Source organism: Acanthopagrus latus, chromosome 8 (genome assembly GCF_904848185.1).
Source record: "Acanthopagrus latus isolate v.2019 chromosome 8, fAcaLat1.1, whole genome shotgun sequence".
Classification (NCBI taxonomy): domain Eukaryota; kingdom Metazoa; phylum Chordata; class Actinopteri; order Spariformes; family Sparidae; genus Acanthopagrus; species Acanthopagrus latus.
Window position 1 is genome coordinate 3,915,071 of NC_051046.1, and position 26,464 is coordinate 3,941,534.

At 43.0% G+C, this 26,464-nt stretch overlaps 1 protein-coding gene across 1 annotated transcript in view; it reads left to right on the forward strand.

Annotated features, from left to right (window-relative positions):
• Positions 1-26,464, forward strand: part of b4galnt4a (beta-1,4-N-acetyl-galactosaminyl transferase 4a) — a 140,188-nt gene that overhangs the window by 97,666 nt on the left and 16,058 nt on the right. The window contains exon 8 of the mRNA XM_037108267.1: positions 15,491-15,569. Coding sequence (XP_036964162.1) covers positions 15,491-15,569 — 79 coding nt within the window. The remainder of the gene's footprint in view (positions 1-15,490; positions 15,570-26,464) is intronic.

The following is a 26,464-nucleotide window of genomic DNA, read 5'->3' on the forward strand; positions in this document are numbered from 1 at the left end:
CAAAGAGGATGATGAAAAAAGTGTGTTTAGTTATTTACACTCATGCCTCTTAGGAGAACTGACAGCTGAGCATCATGGGTACGGCGGTAATATGAGACTGAAACACGGTCTAAGCACCTTCCAGGGTTCGGTTATATTAATATGCTAATATTAAAAAAAAGGTCATGTAGAGCATCTAGCACATGATGCATCAAATTACAATAAATACTGCAAAACGCATTTCACATAGAAGCGACAACAAGGCAACATTATTGCGGCACATGTGGAGCAGAAGCAGCTAGCAGTTAGCGCATTTATTATTCTGATTTAAAATTCATTTAAAGAGACGATCCAGAAGTTTGACCTCGGCCTGCAGGTCACTCGAGGACCAGGGGCCAAAATAGAACAAGCTTGTTTTGCCGACCTCTGATCTGGCTCTTTACACGCTGAGGCCATCTGCACGATCTGAGATCACGATCGCTTTGCAAAAATAAAAACTTCTGGCTAAAGTAAACAGGAAATCTGCCTCAGAGAAGATGCTCTTATACATTAAGATGCACCAGAGATGTAGCCCACACAGTTTGAGATGACCAGCCCACATTGCTCTGTATGTTACAGTAATTCTAAATTATTAAGTATCAGAATTGACGCTGTGCACCTGACTATCCACTTCAGAGAGATTCATTTGTAGAACTATAACATGTAACATGATGACAGACCAGATGATCAAATATAAACTGAACGTTCAGATGTCTGATGGAGATGTACATCATCCAGTTTCCTCCTGGGGTCACAGTTTCTCGTACTTTCTCCAAATATCTGACATATTTTTGACCCCCCCTCTCACTTTTCACAGCCTGTTTCTGACACAGTACTGCGAGAAGGCAGCTGTTGTGTTTTGCTCGTTGCGAGACAAGAGGAATGAAAAACTCACATCAGAGCAAAATTCAGACATCCTGGACAAAAAGGCATCTCGTTCCTTAGATAAAATTTTTATGCATTTTTTTTGTGCATTTTGTTTTATCCGACACGTCAAATGTTTCTGTCGATCACTGAGGTTGCACCCACTTCAAGTATGTCAAGATGTTGACATATATAAATATATACTGGATGCCGTGTGCAGAGTCTCTTAAGGAGCAGAGAGCAGGAAAGATAAACTAAAGGCAATGAATATTTTACTGTATTGCTTCATGCCAGAGATTTATACAAGTTCATGCCAGAGGGGCGAATTATCCTGCATTTTTTATGACCATTAAAAGTACAATTTAAATCATTTTATGTACAAATGCTGTGGAAGTTTAGTAATTATTATTATGAATTTTTTTTCCCCCAGACCAACACTCACTTATGAGGTCTCAAGGATGGCACGTATGCTGATGTATCACAGATATAGTTCTGATGTTCAGATGAATTCTTCATGAATCAGGCTGCAGTTTCAGTGACAGCAGCAGTATATTAATAGATGTGTGGCGCAAAAACAACAACAACAAAAAAAGCAGACCTCTGTGTTTGGTGACAGTGAGCGTAGGTGTGATGCTCACGCTCTGAAATATCAGCTGATGATCAGATAAAATTGCAGTGGCAGTAATGACTTCCTGATCCCGACTCAGCTTATGATTGAAGCTAAATCTGTGGAAGATTAGAGTGATTTAATTTCTCATCTATCGACTAAAATACTAGTTGATAACAGTTGTAGGACATTTTACTGTCACACACACGAAGATCACAGGCTCTGATCTTTCACGGATCATTTGTGTCCTGCAGGTTGGTTTTTAATACACTGATCCTCACAACTCCACAGTATCATGCAAAACAGAAGCAATTGCATCAAATGAGGTTGTTTTTCTAAAATGAAAATGTTATTGTCAGTCTGTATCAACCAGCGCACATCAAGATGAAAACTTTAAAAAAGCATTCCAACATAGAAAGACTAGAAAAGTAAACTCCTGTGACATTTACAATCCTGACGGCTCATCCTCGATCTTGTCATGCGCGAGACCATCGAGCATGTCACATCAGTGTCAGTATCAGAGAGACCAGACTCTGAAAAACAAAGGTGGAGCACAGTCAGCAGATGCACATCTCATGACGTACTACATTCAGTGTTTTTTATTACAGGACTAATTTGACGTTTGCCGTTAATTTGCTCTGACTCACTGCTTCACTCCGAGGTCTCGTCATAACTCCTAATGAATCATTCTGGGACGAGTTATTAAGATGCGTAAAGCCACAAGAAAATCTTTAATGCTCATTAAAACCACCATGCATCTGCTTTACATTCTGCCTCCCTTTGTAAAGGCACGCTATGACCCCCCCCCCCCCCCCCACACACACACACACGCACATGCACACACACACACACACACACCACAGACATTTTATATAATGAATGAAAATTCATTAATGCCATACGAGGCTGAACGCAGGCCAGGACCTGTTGGCGAGTGTTTGTGCTCGTCTGTGCGTAGGATTAACCGGGCCTGGTTAGCACAGCAGGCACACCAGACAACAAGAGAGCGCAGAGAGGGTGACAAGATAATGTCGGAGAAGAAAAGAGAGAAGGAGGAGGAGGAGGAGGAGGCGTCGGCTGAAAAGTTTGTCTCCTTTCTCTTCCTGTCTGACAAGCGTCTAGCGTTCTCTGACAATAACAAGACAACAACAGAGTGCCGAGGCATGGAGGTAGAATACGGCAGGTACATTAAAAAGCTTGTTCGACAAAGAAATTTGGGGCGTGACGTTGCGTGTTCTGTGACCTGTTACCAGGTGTTTCAGTGTGTGTGTGTGTGTGTGTGTGTGTGTGTGTGTGTGTGTGGGTGTGTGTGCGCACGGCTTTGTAGAAATGTAGAAATGTCAGCAGGCTGTCTTGAAATAAAATATTCCATTCGAGGAGAGCTTTGTTCTTCTCTGTGTGCTCTCCACCCAGCCGAGCTCCGATACAACAGTGATATCCATCACTTGACACACACACACACACACACACACACACACACACACACACACACACACACACACACACACACACACACACCAGTTGCTGCTCACTTACGTCCACTGAAGATCTTTTAATGTTTTAATACCCTGGTGTGTAAAGTGATTCATGATTCCGACCGTCAGATCATGAAATGTCACCTAACAGATAAAACGGTTCGAGAAAATAGAAAAAAAGGTAAGAGTTTGGCGGGTGGAAGGAGCTAATGACCCAAGTCAGATCTGTTTTTATTTAACTCCATCCAATGATTTAGGGGGAGTGTGTCTAAGATGGGCGTCACTTGAGATAATTAGCCCAAAATGCAGTTTGATGTTCCCGTGTGTGGGCGAGCATATTCGCATTCTTTGCGTTAGCATGTGCTCGTTAAATACTGCGCCGTTTCAAATCCAGCTCCAGCATCGGATGACTTTATTGAGAACATCCTCGCAGCAAAGGCTGTTTATCCGTCATCTTCCACATGTGCCGTCTGCCGCATCGTGAACCCCTCACACACCGTTACACTCGAGCTGTTTTTACGGCACAGCTGATGTGCTCCCGAGCGTGCTAAATTGTGCGTGTGGCAGGATTAATATCCCCATATTCATAAAAAGATATTCTTCAAATTTGATGGGTTGAAATTGAAATAAGCAAATAAGCAGTGCGGAACGGGACGGGGTATCATTTTCTGAAAGGAATAAAAACATCAGAGCATGTGGACGGCAATAATAATCAGTCATTACTTAGATTTTATCACCTGGCAAATAAAGAAATAATTACACAGACTGAATTAGTTTTCTAGAATATTATACTCAATTTTTATAGATGGAAACCAACTGTGAAAATTAGCCATCACACATGAGGCGAGCCCTTGGCAGCGCGATCCTCCTGTGCAATTTGTTATTGAAGAATAAGTTCAGGTTCATTCGGGCCAATTTACCGACTCCATTCTACCACAAAGCTGCAATTTAAAACAGCTCTCACTGTTTTTGTGCAACTGTTCCCCCCTGCTTATTATCATATCGGGGGCCCTTGAACAGAACGAAATGGGACAGAGCTGATGTAAAAATGAAGCGTAACAAAGGGATGGAGTTGAATGGCACGGAGCAGAAAACACAATCGAACCGAGGGCAACCCTTCACCAACGTAATTGAACAGGGGAGAGCAGAACGGAGCAGAGCAGACACTCCCACTTTGAGCAAGGTTGTTCTTTTTTGCGCTCTCGGACTGCCGTTATTTATACGTCTCGGTTCGTTGGAGCTGTACGGCCGACTGTAGTGGAGCTGAAGTGAACAGTGACTAATGGCTGCTGCAGGCTTGAATCATGTTGTCAGGGAACGAAACATATTGTTGTGGAGGGGTTCACGAAACACTTCACTCGCCTGTTGGAGGTTTCGGCGCGATGCAATCAAAGGCTACTGAAAGCGGCAAACACACACACACACACATAGCTACACACACACACACACACACACACATATATATATATATATAAAAATATATAATCGAGGTACCCTCCAGTTGGCAGTCCCTCTGTGGTTACTCTGCATCATGGATGACTGCAGCTAGAGCTTTCAGGTGTCCCGCCCTCATCTAAAGTACCATTTTTCCCATCAGCCCCTCGTTCTCTCTCTCCGTCTCTCACTCACTTTTTATGGTCTTCTCTTTTTCCATCTCACTCTGCCGGTTGACTATAATGGCAATTACATGTACGGAGTGAATTTGAAGCTGTAAAAGAGGAAGAAGTGCGTGAAGCAGAGACGCACGCGGCTCAAAAACTGATGGAAATGTGTTACGTTCTCGGGCGGGGCCTTCCTGTCGCTGTGCGCTGTGTGAAAGCCTGTCCTGGGTGCCAATTTAAATAGATGGGATGGACAGGAGAGTTGGATCAGTACACCTGTTTGGGAGATCGGGTGGCCTTCCACACCACCTGGCCATGACCACCTGGAGGTAATGACTCACAGTGTGTGTGTGTGTTTGTGTGTGTGAAATAGTTCTGGCTGAGCTCTGCATCTGAAGTTTGCTCAGTAAAGCCTGAAGATGGAGAGTCTTCGTCCCTGTTGTCTCAATCTGTCACACTTCTGTTAGCTTCCTTTTTCCTTCTTCGAATCTTTGTTGCATTGAAATGGATCCAAGTCGTACTAAGATCCATCAAAACAACTGTTTTATGCCCCTTGACTTATATTTATTTATTAGTCACAAACACACACAATTTGCCCATTTCCAGCTTCTTAAACACAACCATTGCATCTATTTTCTGTTTATATCACAAGAAATGCGATTCGAAAAAGCCCTGTTGGAAATTGTAATGGGCCATTGCAGTGTTTTCCACCAGTGCATACAATGTCCAGCTGGTTGAAAATAGTGGCCAGCTGGGGACCCTGTGGGGGTGGCGGGGTGTCTGTTGCTGCTGCTGCTGCTCAACACTGTGCACCAAAGTTGTCCATTACACAGAATTTTTCTGCAGCTGGGGGGGGGGTCTCTCAATCAAAGCACCAGTCGAAAGACAGCGTTTGATTACTGTGAAATATGAGGTCATGGGAATCATTGTTAAACAACCACCAGTGGTGTTTTTTTTTATTTTTAGGTTAGCATTCCTTCAGCGGAGGGGAGGTTGCAGCAAATGTCGGCTCGGCTTAATGACTAAAGTCCCTCAAGAAAAGTTGTAGTTAAAAATCTGACCAAAAAAAAAAAACTGCCATGACTTGAAACAGTAACAAAATAATTGGCTGCGCTTACAGAAATCTCTGCTATTATTCACAAGTTCTGTAGTTTATATCATTTTATTGGCTTCACCAGTAACTCCCACAGTGTGGGCGTTAGGCCATAAAGTTGGTGACCAGATGAAATGAAAATCAGGGATACAGTATCTCCAGTTTTGCGGTCAATGAATAAGAAAGTATGTTGTTCTTCATGGAATAAAAAAAGGGGGATAATTCTGCTTCTACTTATTTCGACAAGTACATTTTTCCAATTTTCCATCTTCTACCTTTTACTCTCTTCTCTACTATTAAGTATTTGCGACGAATACTTGCCTCAATTGCCTCAATTTTGTATTGTCATCTACAAACAAGAAAATGTTTGGGATGATAAATTAGGCGGCTCTGCAATCATATGTGCACCTTTCCTCCTCTTCTCGTTTCGCCTGCTCTTCTTTCTATTCACTCTACGTGGCTTGAAAATGTATTGTGCTGATCCGGAAACACTTGCTAGCTTCTGGCACAGGTTTGGTAAGTATCGTGAGCAGGCAGTAGAAAAGGAAAAACAGTGATGTGAAGCTGCTGTAGCGAGCGATCCTCTCTGTTGTCTTCCAACCTGAGACATCAATCATAGGTTCTGATGTCTGCGCTTTGTTGACGTTGAGATATTGTTTCTTGTAATGGACAGTTAAAAGGGGGGGACATTTCTGGGGGCAGCTCAAGCTCGGAGTCATCCTGCTGTGAAGGTGCTGAACATAAAAAGTTAAGTTGAATCAGTTGTTATTCTTCATTTATTTTGAAATACTTCATCTTCATCTCACGTTCATCAGAGTTGTCACTCAGATTTTTGGAGAGCCATGGCATTCTTAAGTTTGGGAATGGATGGCCCACATGATTGTTCAATGTAAGGAAATAATAGAAGACGTTAGTCATAGAAATAACAATTTTTAGTTGCTGCTCGACTTGACAGGGTACAACAAGTTGGACCAGAATCATGCCTTTCAATGCTCATACTGGAGGGAATCAAAGTCAAATGTACTACAAAAAAAAGCTGCATCTTTTTGAAACCTTAGCTTGGAAACTGTCCCCTCTTTTTTTGACTGTCTCACTCTTTGTCTCCGGCCGCTCTTGTACCTGTGAAGTGATCGTCTGGCAATGGCGGCTCAGTGCTGTCTGGATGTGCGACGGCAGAGTAGTCAGAAGAGAAACTAAGATAACCTCGTCAACGCTCCCTCTGCTCTCTTGACACAGCTACCAGAGCCTCGGGGCTGTATAGACAACACCGGGGGGAGATTGACATTCGCTAAAATTCCATAAACTAAACCGTGCTGAGTAGCATACTGAGCTAGTCTGACGCCGCGCTTGACGTCAACTCCGTCTGAAGCCTTTGAGGAGCTCAGACCACGGATGTGATTGACAGCGTGTTGGAAGATTAGAGGGAATATTGTTTGAAAGATTTTTGGAAACTAATGAGTGCCGGCTGAATCTGAGGCAAGACGCGGAAGTCAATCAAATGATATCTGTGCTTGTGTAGATGGGTTTCCATACATCTGGTCTGTCTGGATTTTTTTTCCCCCCCCGCCCTTCGGATGTAATGACTGAAATTAAAAATGGTTGCTGCTGACCTTTGGCAGTGGCGTGGTGAGGAGGAAAAGGCAGAAGAGGATTCCAAGGTTATCTGGGGCGCCACAGCTGGCATTTTGAAGGAGCAGCTTTCACATCACAAGACTGCTGGAAGTGACATTTACGCCCCAATCCTCCACAGACACGTGGGCGTTGATGTGTGTTCCTTCTTTTTTTTCTCGGTGAGCGTTCAGGCCTTTCGCTCTTCTCATAACTTCTCTGCTCTTCTTCCTTCTCATTCCCGTGCTTTGATCACACTCCCATTTTTTTTCTATAGGCATGACTTACCAAAAAAAACAAACAAAAAACCCCCCAAAAAACTCAAAGGCTGATAATAGTGGGAAGGAAAGAGTTAACTGTGCCTTTCCCAGGCAACAATGAGGGGGAACCTAGTGGAGAATGACCAGTTATTTCACTATGGGATCTCTCAGTATCTATAATTGAATCATTTAAGCACTGCTGGCTATTAGCTGGTGCGGAGACTCAAGCGTTGAGAGAGAGGAAAGTGTAGTGCTCGGGCTCATGGCATCATAGGAATACTGATTGAGCGCGGAGACGAGCTGAGTGTTGCACCTGCTCTGCAGCAAGCGCCTACACTGTCTACACGATATGTATGCATTGACTTACATGTGAATGAATATCTGTTCCTTTCTTTTGTGTGCATGCATTACCTGACTGTGTTTGACTGTGAATAGCAACCTTGATGCGAACCTCCTCCCCGTTCATGGTAATTGGCTGATACGCTGTAGAGGCTGAATTAAGAGGAAGCTGTTTGCGACGAGCTGCAATGACTTCTCTGTCCCACTTTCCTCCCGCAGGCCTTCACTTCACCATCTGTTCCTATGAGTGATGGCCGCCCACTGAGACACAAATCCATGTTTCAGTGTGTGTAGTGGCTTAAGTTTAATGTCTCATGGGGCGCTGATGCGCATCTCTTGAGCTGTGAAAAGGCCACGGTAGAGGACGTCTTATTGGCAGTAACGCGTGACTACGACCAAGCGGTAACGTCGGGCAGCCTTTGGCCAAACGTGATTAGAGACAGTAACGAAGACGGATGGTCAGCTCAGTCTGAGGAATCGCAGAAATCAAATTCAGAGCAGCTGGGGAACAGATATGTTAGCTGTTTGGAGAGTGACTCTTTGAATATTCAGGACATATGAATTGTTTGTCATCGGCGCGTCAGCATGTACGCAGAAAGCAATTGATCTTTGATTGAGCAATTAGATTTTTTTTTTTACCTTTTGCAGGACTTGTCAGTTGCTTTTGTTGTTCTCCAGCTGAGGCAGAGACAAAGAGCAGCAGCGACATATACTTTACATTAAGTATACATGTGCTTTTTTTCTGGACCTTAAATATATTTTAATATAAAAGAGTGTTATATTTTAGATAAACACACCCACACGTCCGCGCCAACACTCCAGATTTTAACTTCCAGAAAACTGACATTCACCCCGTCTTTTTGACTGGCCAGGTGTGCGTGGGTGAGACAGTAAGTATTTCTCTCTTAAGCTCTCTCCTTGTAATGCTCCACTGTTTCTGTCACTTTTAGTGTGCAACACTATAAATGCCTTCCAGGAGAGACTGTCCGGGAGCGTGGGCTGTTATCCCCGTATTTAAACGATTATCGTGCCTTTTAGCTCCACCTTCACGTATGCTGCTTTTAAACGGCTTTAACCATGCTTGTCTTTCAGCATGCTAATGAATTATGTCAACGCTGTGATAAATGGGACGTTGAGTGTCTGCGCTCAGGGATACACAACGATACTTCGGTTGTCATTGAAAGAAAAATGTTGCTCGACTTGTCCCGTAATTCTCGTGTAGAGTTGTGCAACTCCTACATTCCTCCCGGAGATGAATTCTCAGCTTGTACTTGATGTTATGTAACAATTATACTTCTCTGTGATGAAAGGAGCATATGTTTTCTCTGCCCTTCAGCGTAGCACAAATACAAAAAAAACCCGGGAGAACAAGGCATTGTGAGATACTGTAAATTCTTTCTTCCCATGTCCACACATTGTGGAGTATTAATACCAACTCAAAGTGAGACAGGGATGAAGTGGAGGCGAGGAGAAGAATAAAAGCATTGTAGATAGTAATGCTATAAAGCTATATTAGATAAATACATATGGGGGAATTTGGACGCGGCAGATAGAGGGAGAAGAGACGCCGTGAGAGGCGTCGGGGAGAAGCGACGGACAAGATACAGGAGGAGAGAGGGAAGAGGAGACGGGGGGATGAAGGGAGAGCGGAGGGGGTCGAGGCGAAGAGGAGAGGGGATGGAAGAAAGAGGATTTATTGAGGCTGCAGGGAAGAGCAGCATGATAGCTCTCTGATGGATTAGAGGAACGCATGAGAAATGGAGTGAAGTGCGGAGAGAGAGCGCGAGGGGAGAAGAGTGAAGTTTGCGTGTCTCCTTGGGGCAGCTCTAAACACTGGTATCATTAATGTAGTTGAGAGGGGAGCATTCGCCTTTTTTTTTTTTTTTTTTTTTAACCTTTATATGTAAGCGCCACCTGTAGGTGTTAGAGAGATAGAGAGTGACAGTCAGATAGTGTTAATGAGTAGTTGGAAAAAAGAGAGGAGATGCTGGAGGATGAGGAAGTTGCTGTGGCTGGCGGTGCAGTTGAGGTGAGATGAAGGATGAATGAGAGCAATAAAAGGGTAGTGTCTTCATTTCACCTCAGCTCTGCTGCCTGCAGACCAGGTTAGTTATACAGTGTGTGTGTGTGTGTGTGTGTGTGTGTGTGGTTGACATCAGTGAAGGATGCAAATCAAAGAAAGAAAACATTTAAAGAACACATTTGAAGTGATATTATGGTTAAAAAAACTTAAAAGAAGCTTTTCTATTCTTTTGTTTTCGTTTTTTTCAAAATGACCAGAAAAAACGAGGTCCCCTCTTAGATAGTGGAGAAGTATAGTGCCGTGTTAGGAATATTTACCTGTATGTGTGTATGTGTGTTTGTATTGCTATGCTTGTGTGGACCCACCCTTGATAGCCCACCTTCCCTGTGAGGACAGTTTTACTTGTGAAGACATTACAAAGAAAATGCTAAGATAAGGTGTGTGTGTGTGTGTGTGTGTGTGTGTCGGTCTGCAGGCTCTTGTATATTTCTTTGGACAAACAGTTTTTCTTTGAGGTGCCTCTGAAAGGAGTTTGTCTCTCAGCAGGAATAAAGAGAACGCTCTCTATATGTTCACACCGGATGAATATTTCATACTCAGAACCCGGCGGGGGATGATACTCTGAATATTTTGGTCCAACAGTCCCATCTTGTGTTATCCAGCCCAGTCGAGCTCCTTTGTCTGTCCTCTATCCATGCGGCCCAATGAAGGGAATCTGGAAACAAAGACTCCAATTAGTCAGGCAATTAGACTCTTGTTTTGTGTCCTCTGCTCATCCTCTGAGTCACACGCTAATAGCTATTCTTTCCTCTTCCCATCTCTCATTTGCCCTTCACTTGTTCTTTTATGTTTGTTTTTTTTTCTTCCTTCTCTTCTCGTCTGGCATGGCTGTTCTGTATGAAATCACGTCCCGCTGATATTCGCTGTAATGTATTTTTCCTTTCAAGACGCAGAAAACATTTATAATTCCCTCTCTGTTTCTGCTGTTCATTTGCTATTTATCGCTCCTCCTTCATCTTTCTTTCCGCCTGTCCCTCTGTCTCTTCATCTCTTTCAACCGGAGCCCGCCTCGCCATCCATCACGAGGACTGGTGTGACCGGAGAGCGAACACACACACACACACACACACACACACACACACACACACACACACACACACACACACAGACTCATCCAAGCTGCAAAAACACCTCCACCCCTCCCACTTCGTGCACCTTTGTTTGTCTCGCTCGTTTATTTCTGCAGACTCTCAGTTTAATATAATACTTTTTTTTTATTCAAACAAAGTAGAGAGCTTGGAAAAAAAAAAGCTGTTCATCTTTTCTCATTCGTTTCTCATCATCTCTTTATTTGGATCCGTCCTGATTTCATTTTCTGAGTGTCTGTCTTGGCACCAAAATTGAAAACAAAAAACAGAAAACGTGAAAGAAATTACTCAAAGCTTAAAAGAAGAAATAACTATCAGCAGATAACTGCAGGCTGCAGGCTGTGACTCCCGCAGGACTCAATACATGTCTCACCTACACAGCGGGACTGATCTTTGGGTGGTTGTGATATGTTATATTGGCGTCCTCCTCGACTGTGCTTGTGTTTCACCCTCATTCTCAAACACTGTGGCGGCAGACTGCAATCCTCTCAGCTCTGACATTAGATTATTCCACAGATGGAGCTGGATTACCGGCTAAAATAGACAATCTAATAAAGGATCAGGAAATGTACTAATATATCCTAAAACCCATCTACAGTCGTCCGCTCGGGGACGGGAAGTCAATGAACCACAAAGACTACTGCAGAATATCACTCTGACTTTATGATGTTCAAAGAAAGATGTGACGTGTCAGTATATGATTGAACTTGGACCGTGATACAGTCTTATAAATGCCTGTTTCTTGTCTGATAGTGATATTTTTGTTATCATTCGTACTTTATGTTCCAGGACGAAGTGTTGCTGTCGGTTCTCTGCTCGTCAGCGCTAATTCTGGTTGCTGAATTTCCCTGCGTATCCATCACATTAATTAAAATCTCATCCAGTTAAATCTAATGTAATGACTCTTTTAAATCTGTGTTGTCTAAGTCGAATTCCTAAAAGATATTGTGACTGCTTTCGCCATGTTTGAATCACAGAAAGGGGGCGAGCAGGCTGCCAAGAACCGAAAGAGGCACTTAAGTTTCGCTGAGTGCCGTTTCAGCAGCTGCACAGAGGAGGTGTTCCCTATTCATGAGAGAGTGACCTTAGCGCACTGTCACCACTCTCCGGCACCTGTGATGATTTATTGGTTACAGAACGCTGGGCAGCCGGATGGTGCGGCCGCGTTTGTGCACAGGGCAACACGTGATCGTTGCACCTTCAGCCTTTGTCCTTCACTTCCAACTCGGGTCAAACACAGCAGAAACACACACGAACAAACGCTGCAAAATACTGTTAGTGTACAGTAGTGTTGAGACAATTAATGATAAAAAATTATTCAGCCAATCTTTAGGATTCACACGGGTGCTTGAAATCCGTGCTTGAAGTTTAGCGCAGTGATTTCAAGGATTAAAAAGTTGCTTGTGCTTGTTCATACCAACCTTGGCCTCCGAGTCGATGTCGAGGGTTTACTTGAAAAAAGAAATGTAAAGATTTTTTTTAATTCATGAGAAAATCCCAAAGTTTTACTTCCAAACTTTTGTAGTTAGGATTTTTTTTAGAAGTTTGGCCCTCAGAGCTAAATTTCATCATCTTTGTTATTCTTTGTGTGTGCTCTGTGGTGAACACTGTTGCCTCAAAGTAAGAAGATCCTGTGTTTGAAACCCTGCTGGGGCACGAAAGATGAAGAGGAATCTTTCATTTTTTAGACATTCATACGTCAACTAGTTTTAACTTTGCTGCAACCAAATTAAGATTCTGTGAAGTATTAATACGTTTCATCATATATAGAAGTTATTTGGTCGTGCATAAAAAAAAATGTAAAAAAAAATCAGCGCTACAGGCTCTTGCAAAACCCCCACGTTAAGTTTTTTTTTATTATTTTTAAATTTCTTGAAAATTATTATTTTAATTCAGTCATGAGAAAGTGTTAATATTTATGACAGAAATATAAAGAAATGAAAGATGTTATATTACTTCGACAGAACTTTTTTTTGCATGAGCTAATGTGTCATACTTTTCATTGACTGTGATTTCACATTTAGCGGTTTTATTTCGTAAGTAGATATTTGTTTTGTCATTACGTTTTAAGCCTTTGTTTTTACTGGGCTCAGCAAAGTTACAGCTTGTCATCGCTTGGTCGGTTGCGTACTATTGATGTCATCTTGTTCCCTGTTTTCAGACAAAATATCACTAAAATATACTTTGATTACTGGAATCATCAACAAGCAGCATCAGAAAACCATTAAGCAAGTCTGGGCTAATCCCAGCTAAAACAGGTAGTAATTAAGTGAGTAAGTATTCAAAGGGCACAGTCATAATTCACTTTCAGGCAGTTTGATTTGTTAGTGAGGTCACGGAGCCCCACTCTGTTGGAAAACGCCTCGGAGAAGAAGTCTTGTACAAATGGAAAAGTTGATCTTTTAGGTTTGGCTGAGTTTGATATCGTAAATTAGTCAGACAATTTTGAAACTGTGAAACAAAATGTGACATGTAGGACACAACAAACCAAGTCAATACAACCTGTATCTTGCTGAAGTTGATGATTTGAATAAGAAATACCTGGAGGTAGAGAGAACAGATATGCTTCATATGAAAGCATGCAGTGAACAGCTTTTATAGATCCTCCTCTGCACTCCTGCCTCGTTTAGTTCTTTGTTTTGTCTCCTTCTGTTTGGCAGCTGCTTCCTCAGAAGAGACCAAGATCAATAGTTTGAAGGTAGTAAATCTGAATTTCCATTGGGAAGGATTTGTTAGTGATACCTTTTTCTCCATTTTCTTCCAATTTCGAATGACCGCTAATAAAAAAAGTGTGATGATTCAACTGATAGAATACGAGTTGTCTCTGGGGCTTCTTGACTGAGGCGGGTGGGGGCGCCCTTTAAATACCACAGATGACTGTAGAATAAAAATGCAGATTTTAATACCAAAATACCACCTTTTGTCCGAAAAAGCCTGTAGGCAGCCTGAATTTTAATAACCATTCAGGTTTCCTCTCAAAGGAGACGATTCTTTTGCATTTTCTCTTCAGGTTTTGAACTTCACAACAACAACATGTTGTCACCTTGGGCTCTGGAAAATTGTTTAATTTGCATCTCTCACTTGTCATTGTTTGGATGAATCGATTTTTAAACTCGCACACATGCACATACTCTCCAGAACAAGGATAACATCCTGCAAATAACAAATAATAAAAAAAAAAACCTTGGTTCTTTTTTCTTGCTTGTCTGTTGTTTTCATGTTATCTCCTGTTTTTTGTTTTTTTGTTTTTTTTGTGCGAGGCCATTTTCAATACAGAACACTGCCTTCATCAAAGAGGATGAGCTTGTGTTTGTTTCAGGAAACAAACAGGAGACAGGAGAGAGAAAGGCAGCCGTCACAGCGAGAGAAAAGAGAGCTCGGAAAATCTGAAAAAAAAAAAAAAAACAAAAGGCAGAGAAACTGAAGGGAAGAGCGAGCGAGCGAGCCGTTGCATATTTCTGTGAATCAGAGCACATGAATATGGAGGAGCTAAATAGTTCAGAGTAGCAAATGTTTCCCAAATTACCAGGCTGCAGCAAACAGAATCAGCATCATCTTGTTTACAGGCATCAGGCCTCCAAACATTCTTTACTGTTTCATCCTCATAAGTATAGCTTTCACTTCTCTTTGATTTAAGACACACGGCTTAAACAAACCATCAGCTCACTCGCTGTGGACATGTGCTATCCACACAACATGCAAATACGTGGTTTTATTCACTGCCTAACGGTGTGTGTGTGTGTGTGTGTGTGTGTGTGTGTGTATACTCTGCAAAGCCATCGTGTGTGTGTGTGTTTTGAGAGTTAATGACGTGTGGAGCAGTGCCTCTCATTCAGCAGCAGATGCTGGCCTATTATCTCAGATGTGTTTTTGATAAGAATAAAGTGTCGCAGCTTGGAGTGTGTGTTTCGTCAGCGCATGAGGGGGACGACACGCAGACCTTTTCTTCTTCTTCTCGCTCTAACCCAGGAGTCTCGGAGAAATACTGGAGCCTGTATAAGTGTAAAATGTTGATTTATGTGGCGCATTGATTTTCCTCCTCGCGGCCTCTGAAGGAGTGTTTTATTCAGGACCTCAGCCTGGTAATACGGCTCGTTGCTGTCTCCTCTGCCATCGTCTCCTGTAGCCCCAAGTTATAATCTACGCTGATTACCCTGTTTATCCTCATTCCACATTTATGACTATTATGTGCTTTTAAAGTCTGTTTACCTTACTTCGCTGCGGTCTGATGAAATCCTGTTGTACTTTTAGCTTTTTGGAGACCCAAAATTGCTCAAAGTTTTCATTCTGGTATGTTTTTCAACACAGCGACAGTATCAGTATGTTTGCAGTGCAAGTCGCTGAAAGAGATGCTAAAGGTTGAAGTAGCCGCAGTGGCTTATTATAGAAACAATCATTTTCTTTTTCACCAGTGTCAAATATCTAACAATAGCCCTCTCTATTTCCCCCCTCAGCCTAATCTCATCCAGACAGTACTACTTTGAGATCCTCCACAAGCAGGATGACAAGGGCTCGGATCACGTGGAGGTTGGGGTAAGTGGACCCCATCGACATCATGAGAGCTCACTTCCTCTATGCCTAATCTATTTTCCCTTCCCCGGTCATTTTCATTCTTCATCTTCATCTTGTTGACTCTCGCCGTATAAAAAATGATTTCACCTGTCTTGAGAAAGCTTTCAACTATAATTAGGACAGTTGTAATTTAATTTTGGTTGATTGAATTTGCGGTCAGTATGAATAGTTGACAGAGGTTTTCCTGGAGAGACTTAAATCTTTATTCTTTCAAACAACCAGCAGGGGGGCGACTCCACTGATTGCAAAAGAATGTACGTCCATTAACATCAGGCGAATGGATAAATGGAAACCAGCCATTCAGACAACTTTTGGGCACTTACGTTTGTTTGTCCCTCCTTAGAAACAAGGACTAAATTCAAGTCAATTTGTATAGAAGTCTATGAAAATACGACCCTACTTCTCAGTGAATTTATTACCTCAGTAAACAGTTTCCTAATGAGTTCATGGTCTCGATTGCTAGTTTCAAGTCTTCTTTAATACAGCAAGATGTTTATTTCGCAAACCATGGTTCCATTTGGATTAAAATAGACATAGACAAATAGTACGCTTCAGGGCGTGGCCACCTTATGATTGGCAGTTCGCTACCACAGGGTGTCCTCTGGATCTCAGTCAGTCAATCCAATATGACATCATCCTTAGCCTCGCCCTGCTGTTCACAAATGGTCACACTTGGCTTCAAAATACAAGATGGCAAGGGGCAAAAGGCCGCAACCCAACGGGTGACGCCTTGTTGGGTTAACAACATTGATTAACTGTGCGAGAGTGAAGGCTGAACATTATTTAGCAATTTCCTCCTATTTCCATTCCCCCGTCTGATCACATCTGTATGCAATAAATGCGTTTCTAGATGTCATGCTGGCTTTGGTGGTTCAAAGCAGCTCATTTCAAGTCTCTCAACTATTGTACATCCATCCTCACTCCATTCCTCTGCCATCACTCTCCTCCGCAAACTTAATCTCCCACAGCACCTCTAATTTATTTTTTTCTACCCTCTCTGTATCTTTGTTCTGTACTTCTTCGTCTCTAACTTTCTGTTTACCCTCTCCCCTCGCTTCGACTCTGCTCTGCACCACTCCTCTCTCTCTGTAGTGGTGTGCTGCACCTCAGGCAAAGCTCAGAGATGAGTGGGGCTTAATTTCGATATGAAGTTTCAAATGAGAGCCCACACGCCTCGTGTGAGCTTGTGCTGCGAGTGGGAGGGCAGATGATAAAAAAGAGATGACTGGTATGTGTGTATGGGATGAATCTCTTAAGAGGCCCCGGGTTATCGCCATCCTGGTGACCATCATCATCAGCAGAGCAGCAGCGGCAGTACAGCAGGAGTTGCTCTCGTCTTTCACAAAAACTTCAGTGTCTGTTTTTCACCCTCCAGGTTAATGATTTTTTTACGCTCCCTGCAAAGTCTTTCTGAATGCCTCCGGCTACGTTTCCTTACCTATCGTTCTTGTTAGTTTCTTCCTGCGTCTTAATAAACTTAACTCCCTGAGCTTCGGCCACAGTTTTCCTGTAGTCTGGGGCCTCTGTAGCCTGCAGTCTGTTTGGTGCTGTTTGGTTCAGACTGTCTGCTCCGAGCACAGGTTTTTTTTTCTAAGTGAAGAGCTGACAGAGTGATTTTAAGAGCACCATGCTGAACTGTGCTGGCTCTTTGGTGCCAGGAGGATCACACATGAGTCTGATGAGATGTAGGCGGCGGACTGTGTGTGTGTGTTAGAGAGAGAAGATGGCTTGGATCTACTTTACAGCCACGCCATACTGACGCTCGGGCTTCCAGTCTTATCATTGTAAATTGGCTCAATCTGCTGGTATCCTCGGTGCTGGTTTTACACAGGCTGTATGAAACGTCCTTTTAGAGGTCTCCCAAGTGCCGTGCTGTTGCTGTGGGATGTTGTGGGCTGTTGATGTGGGTTGCGTTATGAATATTCTGCCGATGATGTGGGAGCGTGACTAATAAATTACAGCCTGTGACATCCTACATCCCAGTGGCAGACAAAATACCTTCGCCTTTATTTGGAGAGCCCCCGGACAGGACAAACAGACTGGGGTTGGTGAGATATGACACAGTAAAAGCCGAGACGATGCACCGTTAATCTGGTGCCGGTGCGGAGGGCGCGGTCCTGGGGGCGAGACGGTGTAAACCATCGCAGGTGTTTGTACCTTATTTCAATGAGACGACTGCGTTGCGGAGGTCTCATAAAACTGAGCAGCTCGTTGTAATGGCGTGTCATTTTAATGTCGATTTTAACGTCATCGTCATCAACACTGAGGATAAAATATTGCTGAATAAATGTTTCTCTCTGCCGTTTAGAACACCTTGAATAAACATCAGTCGAGGAAAACACAACAACCTTTACAACACAGCACAGTCGCGTCATTACCGTATAAAGTTCATACGGCAAAAGTGTTAGCAAACAACCTGATTACACACCGAGCAGACAGACAGGAAGCAACATCCGCATCCTTCTGATGAATGGAACTCCAATATTTATTTTTCCTTTTAGCTTTATTTTAGGTTCCTACCATCTCCTGAGGGAAACATTTGGTTTCTGTGGCTGCTAAGGGTCCGTCAACATGGAAATGCTTTTGTGTGTAAACTCACATGTTTTGCATCGTTTTGGCCGATTGTCCACATGGATCCTGTAAACGCACTTTTTTGAAACCTTGTCTGAGGGTGGAAAAAATTGGAAAATGCTGCCCTTGCGTCCTCATTTGGACAGCGAATCCACAACTCGCCCCACCCCTCGACCTCTAGACTTCGACCTCTTAACCCTGCGACGTCTCATAACAACAACAACAACAACAATGGCGGACCACATGCTTGTGTTCGTAGCAGCAGTTTGACCTCATTATCGGTCCACACAAACGATTCAGGTGTCCTTGCACTAGCTTTCGTCTTCTTATTGTGTTCAGTTTCTTTTTCTACTGTCTGCTTGTATACAGCGCGCAAGCTTTATGCACATGCTCCATCTCTCCATTTTTGGTTTATTTCAAGCGCCACCTATAGGTCAGGAATATGAACTAAAGCGTGTTGAATCGTTAACAATGGATCCATTTGGACGCAAATATTCTTGAAACAATGCCAAGGAAGGCAAGGAAAAAAAAGACTGTTTTGGTACGTAAAAATTCACAGCTGGTGTGAGTTCATCCTTAGATTTCTCACTACAAATAGCGGGACAGTGTCCTCAGTCTCCTGGATGAAGTTCCCGTTTGCGTCCTTCCACTCATACCTGACTGCCACTCCTTGTAAGTCTTTGTCGTTCTCTTTGCTTCCTCGGATGAAGTCTTTTCTCCGATCGCCTCATATTCCAGGTTAGGAGTTTACAATGGATTTCTGTGATATGTCTAATTTAGATTCTAATGGCTAACACTGTGTGTCTGTGAGATAATGTGATTACTCTCCAGACAACGGGAGGTTGTGTTGACCATAACGCGGGAGAATTGGTCTTTCTAAATTGGAAGAAAATGGGGGAAACTATTAAAAAATACTAATGCTGAAATTCCGATTTACTACCTTCAAGCTATTGATTTTTTGGTCTCTTAATCGGATCGGAGGAAGCAGCTGCCAAAAAGGAGACAAAACAAAGAACTACACAAGGCAGGAGTGTAGAGGAGGATGTATAAAAGCTGTGCACTGCAGGCTTTAATACGAGATGTGTCTGTTCTCTCTGGCTCCTGGTATTTCTCATTCAAATCATCAACTTCCTCGCAGACTTTCCGAGTCATCCAGAGAAAACTCTTCATGTGATTATGTCTGCCAGGGAATCAAGGTCATGTTGAAATCCGTCTTTCTCTCCGTATTTCCCTCCCTCCCTCCTTCTCCATTCCACCAACTACTCATGAGGCCATTACAATAGGTTTGTACTTGTACAAACAATTTAATGAAACGTATAAAAGTCATGCAGCAAATCAAGGTTGTGTGTGGGAATGTGTGTGTGTGCACCATGCTGTCTTAGGAAAGGCCCCTGTGTGTGATTTAACAGCGGAATACATTTCACACCTTGACAAAAATAGCAGATTTACCGTGACTGGCCCACAACAGCATTAGCCCTGGGCTCACATAAATCTGCAGAAACCCGGGCACTCATTTGTTAAAGAGCAGATAGCTTGGATCCACCGCTCCTTCCTCTGTGTTCAGTGCCAAGCTGTGATTGCACGGTCAAAAGGTGCGCCGTTCTTCTGGGAATACATTTGTTTGCCGGCGCTTCGTTCTAAAGCAAATATCAGATAGCACAGTCTGAAAGTTACCTTTTGGCACGAAAAATAAGAAAGGGAACCTTTCGTTTTTTCTGTGTTGGCCCGCCTTTATCACTGTGGAAAGGAATTAAGAGGAGAGAATGGCTGCAGGGCAGGCAGAACATAAACAGGAAACAGGAAGAGACAGGTGAGGAATACGCCGTGCCTTCCCCGAGGGGATAGAAACAAACCGTAGGCCGGTGAATGAGGAGATTGTCGAGTCGTTAGGACGCGTAGGCAAGCGACTAAACCTGCACTCTGACTGAACCTTTCCATTACTACGCTCTACCTCAGTGGTTTTTTCTTCTTCAATTAACTCCAAATAAACTCTCTTTAGAGTGATGACTGCTTTCTTTAAATGGATTACACCGGGTGAAAGAAGGCTCAGTGAGCGGCCGTTTCATTAACTTTCCCTTAAATGTCATCTGGACGTCAGTCGGTGAAACACAGGACCTTTTCCCACATCGGCCTAATGGAAAACGTCTCCTGCTGGCCCACGTGACAGAGCGAAAAAAAAAAAAAAGAAGGCGAGAGTTGGCTATTAAACAGCGTGATTGAGAGGAGAAGGGAGTGAAGGGAAAGAGGAGAAGAAAGTCACGCCTTAATTAGCAATGGCAAGTTTATGGAGAGCCAGGGGTGTGGGATTTAAATGCATGGTTTTAATGACCCTGTTTTATCACTCCTGCCAGGCCAAGCTTCAAACTGCCCACCAATTAATACACACTCTGACTCACACCCCTTCCATCCACCGCAACCCTGCAGACTTCACCACACACACACACACACATGCAAACACACCGGCCTCTCGACATCTGCTTCCCGCCGTCCCTCCACAATGTAAATCAGCAGCGCTCCGTGCGACCTCGAGCCAGCTGTTAAAGTATATTGTGTGTGTCGTATTACTCGGAATAATTCAGATCTTTTTTTTTTTTCTTTTTACCACTTGAACACCTTATAGGGGCGGATGTAGTTCAGCAGCTCTCAGACATACAGAGTCGTTTTTTTTTCTTTCCACTTTGAACTTCTGCTCTTTTTTGTGTCATTTCTTTATCTTAACCATACACGTGTTTTCGTTTCTCCTTCTATATGTTACTTTTGTGATGTTTTAAGATACCAAATTACACTTTGGTGCAGTTTTCTTGCAATTTTCGTCCAGATCATCCGTCTGTCCACACTGCTAGCTGGAAAATTACCACTGCATTTTACATTTTGAGGGCATTTAGCAGATGCTTTCGTCCTAAGCGGCTCTTAAGAGGCATGCAAGGTGCCAACTGCTCATCAGGAGCAATTTAGGGTTCAGTATCTTGCTCAAGGACATTTCGACATGCAGCTAGGGGGAGTTTGGATTCTAACCAGCGACCTTAAAATTCAACATGTAGCTGAAGGATTTAGGGAATGTACCACATGTAGAGAAAATTCTATTCATATGTCAAACAAGATGATTGACAAGTTGAGATGAGCGGTTAATGGTTTAACTTGGGAACTATGCCATAATGTAACATGTTGGTATCCTATAACTGGTCCGTGTCACTGCCAATATTGTTTTGTTTTTATTTTAATGTCTGTATGATTGTTGTTTTTGTGCCGTCGCACAAACCAGAGAATATTTTTCCTGCCACGTTCCCTCTCAACCTCTAGAGGGCAGCATCAGTCGTATCATCACCCCGGCTCTCCTCCGCTACATGAGGATAATTAACAGTGCAAGACACGGACACGAATCCTCAATGGGAAATTGCTTCTCATCATAATCGCGGAGATCTCATCACATAACTGGATATTATTCTCATTCATGTTGCTCGCGTTGGTGAAACCACTGGCTGAACACACTTGGAGCCCTGCGGGGATTTCGAGCCGTTAGCCGAGCTGATGTTCGTATCCGTATCGTCTCTGTCTGCCTTTCATGCCGGCGCTTTTTTCTTGTCATCGTGCAGATTTGATCAGACACTTCCCAAAGAGCACCGGCCCACACATGACATACCAGTTTAACATTAAAATAAAAAAGGGGAAGTTACATAGTGTCCCTGCACCCACGGCCGTTGTGTCCTCGTCGTGTTAACTGTCACATGCGTACATTCATGGATCTCTTATCCTGTACCACCGGGTTTTGCTCTAGACCAGAGGAGCTGAGTGTTATCTCTGAAAAATGTTGGGAAGTCGGTTCAGCTTTAATAGCCTTTAGCTCGTGGCTACAGCCAGAGCCTTTCCATATCGTTGAGTCTCCAGATTGGTTTCCATTGGATCCATATTCCAATTCAATACGTTTACAAGCAGTTTGAGTTTACAGGGTGAAAACATGCAGGCACGCTGGCGTTAGCATATTCAGGTCATGCTGAAAGTATCCCGCGAATGCATTTCATCATCGAAATCCTTTTAATCTAGCATCTGCAGCATTAATGCTATCGTATTAAATCAATTTTCACATGTTCAGTCGGCTCTGCTCCGTCACGCTCACTCCAAAATCACCAAGTTTGTTCGTCTCTGTTTTATCCGTATTTGTATTCAGGTCAGGCTTGTTATCCTCCGCGTTCTCTCTTTTTTTCCAGTCGGCATTATGTCAACCGAAGCACCTGCGTGTCCTTGTCTTGAGTTTTTTTCATTCATGTGGCCGCAGAATGAAAGCGCGAGGGATTTTAGGAGGTGTGCGCAGACACCCTGTCACGAGTTTGACTTGATTTGGATCTAGTGAGAGTGTTAGTGTGACTAACCGGTTGCGCCTCGAAGCGCAGAGGGCATCGCTGTAGACGCACCGACTACAACGCGCCAGTAATTGCTATGGATATTGGGCTCATTTGTCTTTCTGAAATGTCTGGACGGGGAAGCTTTGGCTAATGTATAATTCAACACAGAAAAATCAAACACCCCGTCTCTGTATCCACCTCCTCATCTTCCCCTGAATATTGTTCCTCGGTCCCCAGGCAAGACATGATATGACATGAAAAACAAGCCACTGTTTTCATGTCACTATGACAGTGAATGGAGACCGGCATTTATCCTCTAGAATGTAACAGTTTATTTCTGTTTTGTTGTCAATTTAAATAAGAGCATAATCAGTCAGGAGCTTTATGTCCTTGTTTCCTCGCTGTTGTATTTGGTTTTTTTTTTTTCTTTTCTTTTTGGTCAGGTGCTTTTTTTTTGGGCTCATCTTCACCGTCTGCCTCCTTGTCAACTTTCATTGTATGAAGTCTCTACAACAGTATCAGCGAGGCATCAAAACACCACCAGTCTTTTGTGTCTCCGGCACTCGGTTTTGGGGAGGAGTCTCTTCAGAGCCTGTCAGAAGTCTCTCCTTGATGCTCCGCTGCCAGCCGGCTGTCAGTGGGCAGCACCGTGGCTCCACGCTGCACACTTTCCATTCCTACCAACGGGAAAAAAAAATTTGTTTCTCTTCCCACCAAAGCTGTCATAAGCTTCTCTTGCTTTCCATTTTCTTGTCACCGCCTGTCAGCTCCCATATTTTCTCCCTTTCTTCAGGAAACAAATGTATCTTTATTTAAAATCCGGCCCTAAACACTGTGTTGAATAAACGTCTACATCTGACAAAAGCATTTTGTAGTGAAACATTATTACTTTGTGTTGATTGTTCAGTAAAAAGCAACAAAACAACTGCTTTCATTTTCACAGCCAGGGATGGAAGGAGTGCTTAGAATAGTCTGCTGCTGCTTTAAAGAAATATTACTCAAGTTAAAGTTAAAGTACTTGTCTAAAATGTAGTTCCATAAAAGTAAAAGTAGGTCAGATGAAAGGAAGATGATGAAGAAAAAATGTCATATATGATATATTAAAACTTGAAAAGTTAGAGAACAACTTGAGGCCCTTACATCTCAACAAACAATTTGTCCGTTCTGATGTCAGTTTGCAGCGTGTGCATGCAGCTAATTAACAGTTGTAAAGACATACTCACATTCCTCAGCGTAGCTTTACTATAATACATAATAATAATATTACAATAATTAGATAAGTCTGTACATCACGACAGATGCAACAAGACAACTCAAGCTGCAGAAAAGTAAATAAGCTGTCTCTTCCAATATCGTTCTCAGCAGAGTGAAACATTACCGAGTCAGACAGCTTGAAGATGTAAACTCTGCAGCAGCTGCAGCCGCAAAAAACACAAATTAAAACAAAGCCAGGACACACTGGTTTCTATTTATTGCTCTGTCGCACCCTTAACCAGTCCACTCAGCCTCTCCGGACCCACTACAACCAACATTTTGAGCTGAATTAGGCTCTGCGGTCCCACCTGTAACTCTGTGGACCTGTCAGAAACAGCAGCAGCTCCTCGGTGGAGGCAGAAGTCACTGCTGGAGGATCCATGCATGTTAAGTGTTCAGCCAATTGGATTTGGGTCACTTAGCGCTCCTGCTACGTGGTTCATTAAATCATTGATTAATTAAGGCAGATGCATTGCTTTTTTTTTTTAAACTGTTCTGAGGTACAGTGAGGGGGAAACATTAGCCACGGTGGCTGCCGCTAACATCATGCTGCTGAGGCAAAGACACCAACAATTAAAGGTTATAAATGTGAGCTCTCATTAGCTTGTTAGCTGTCACTTTGCATTCCTTGCACTTCAACTACAAGACATAATTCTTGGCTTGTTAGCAACGTGTCATTATCAATGAGGTCACAGTTTCTATGGCCCAACAGTTGTCTGGCAACAGACGCACAACGACAAGTCAACAGGAGAATTTATTCTGCCTTCCATTCAACCCCAAAATTAGTGATCGCTCAGTGAATGTTGGGGGGAGGAAAGCTTGTTATTAATTCTCCTGGCAATAATGAAAACTCTGTCCATTTCCCTCACCCCAGTAACAAGTTCCAGTCTATTTGTATCTTGTGATTGTTTTGTACCTCAGCTGTGAAGTAGTGGTCTCGATATTAAGTGGACTGAATGTGAACTCTCTTAAACTGCTGCGCTCACAGATGCACATCACGAGCTTGTTGTTTCTAAAATAGTTTTGACACTGGAGCGGATGGAGTCTGTGCACCTATTTACCTCTTAGACTGAACCAGCTTTAATTACAAACACACTTTTGTTGGCCCCAATAATAACTGCAAGTAACTGATTACGTTGATCTCGCACAAGTTGTGAATGTCATTCCCCCTGCCGCCTCCACACGCTGCAGCGGGTGACCTGCATACGCTCGATAAAAGTGCATCGAAGCAGCAGCTTGTTTAAAGAAACAGCAGTTATACTGGCTTTGTTGGATTTTTCAACCAAAGGTGGCAACGAAACAAAGGTGGTAGAACTCTGGCAAACTCTGCAAGACTCTCAACGCCAAGCCCCAAAGCGTTTTTTGGGGGGATGTGGAAGAGTTTTCTCTCACTCTCTTGTGTGTCGTTGTCTTTTTTTCCCCATTTTTTTTCTCCATCAGCTCCCCGTAAATAAATCATGACTCTGAATAGTTAATAAAGGAGACAAAGATACCAAACAAAAAAGCCTTCCTGAGATTAAATTGAACACTCTGTTATCCCTATCTGTCTAACCTCGGCCCGCTACTTAAGATCCTTCATGTCGCAGCTCAACTTGGACAACTTGGATCATCAATCCATCAATAAATCAAACATATCATGTTGCATTTGGTTGCTCAACCTCATTCACTGCAGCTGAAGACGAAGTTTTCAAGCTTGTTCACAACGACATAGATTTTAACAGAAAGGTTTGTTAAAAATGTAAAAAGTAAGATGATGAATTTGTTGAGGACTATTTTCAGTTGTGGATTCATGAACATCAGCGTGACTTACCTTCGTTATGGTGTGAAGGAACATGTGCAACAGCGCGGCTCATGTGCTTTTGGACAACAATGGCGGCTGAATAGCCAAAGTCACCTGTCACGGCCTTCAAACCTGATTCATCCCACAGTGACCTTGATTGCTGTCAGACATTATCCATCTGGTCCTGCCCTGAAATAAATCACCATGACTGTAAAGAGGTTGCTGTTCTGGATACGAGCTCGCCCAACCTGCCCTGTATGAATAAAATTGAAATGGAAAAGAAAAAAAAAAAAGAAAACATTGTAATCCCGACCTCTTCCTGCCTTTATCCCTCAGGCACCTGTTGTCAGGCTTGTTAACATCTGTCTTGTTCCGCTCTCCACTCTGCCACCGACTTCTCTCTGTTTACCACTCTACCAATTTGGGCTCAAAGCCAGGTGTGTGTGTGTGTGTGTGTGTGTGTGTGTGTGTGTGTGTGTGTGTGTGTGTGTGTGTGTGTGTGAGGAACACACAGTGAAAGAGAGAGGAAAAAAGATAGAGAGCACTCAGTAAACCTTTCTCAACAAATGGACAACAGCTGGACAGTCTTTGTCCAGTTGAATGCTGCTGGATTGAAGGACATATCTTTTTTCCTCTCCTCTCCGTCCCTGCGGTATCCTCTCATCATTTATTAGGGGATCGTGTATTGGAAGGCCTTGATATTCCAATTAGAGCGTTCAGATGCTGCTGACAAACAATTATGTATTCCCTAGAAAACTCAGGACTGTGGCCACACTAAATGGAAGTGTTTACTTACTGTTAATCTTATTGGGAGCTCAAATCTGAATTGATTTTTTTTTTTTTTTTAATTTTAACGGAAACTTGGAAAAGGTCAGTTGGTTTCATTTACGTCTGCGCCTCTTATGTGTCAC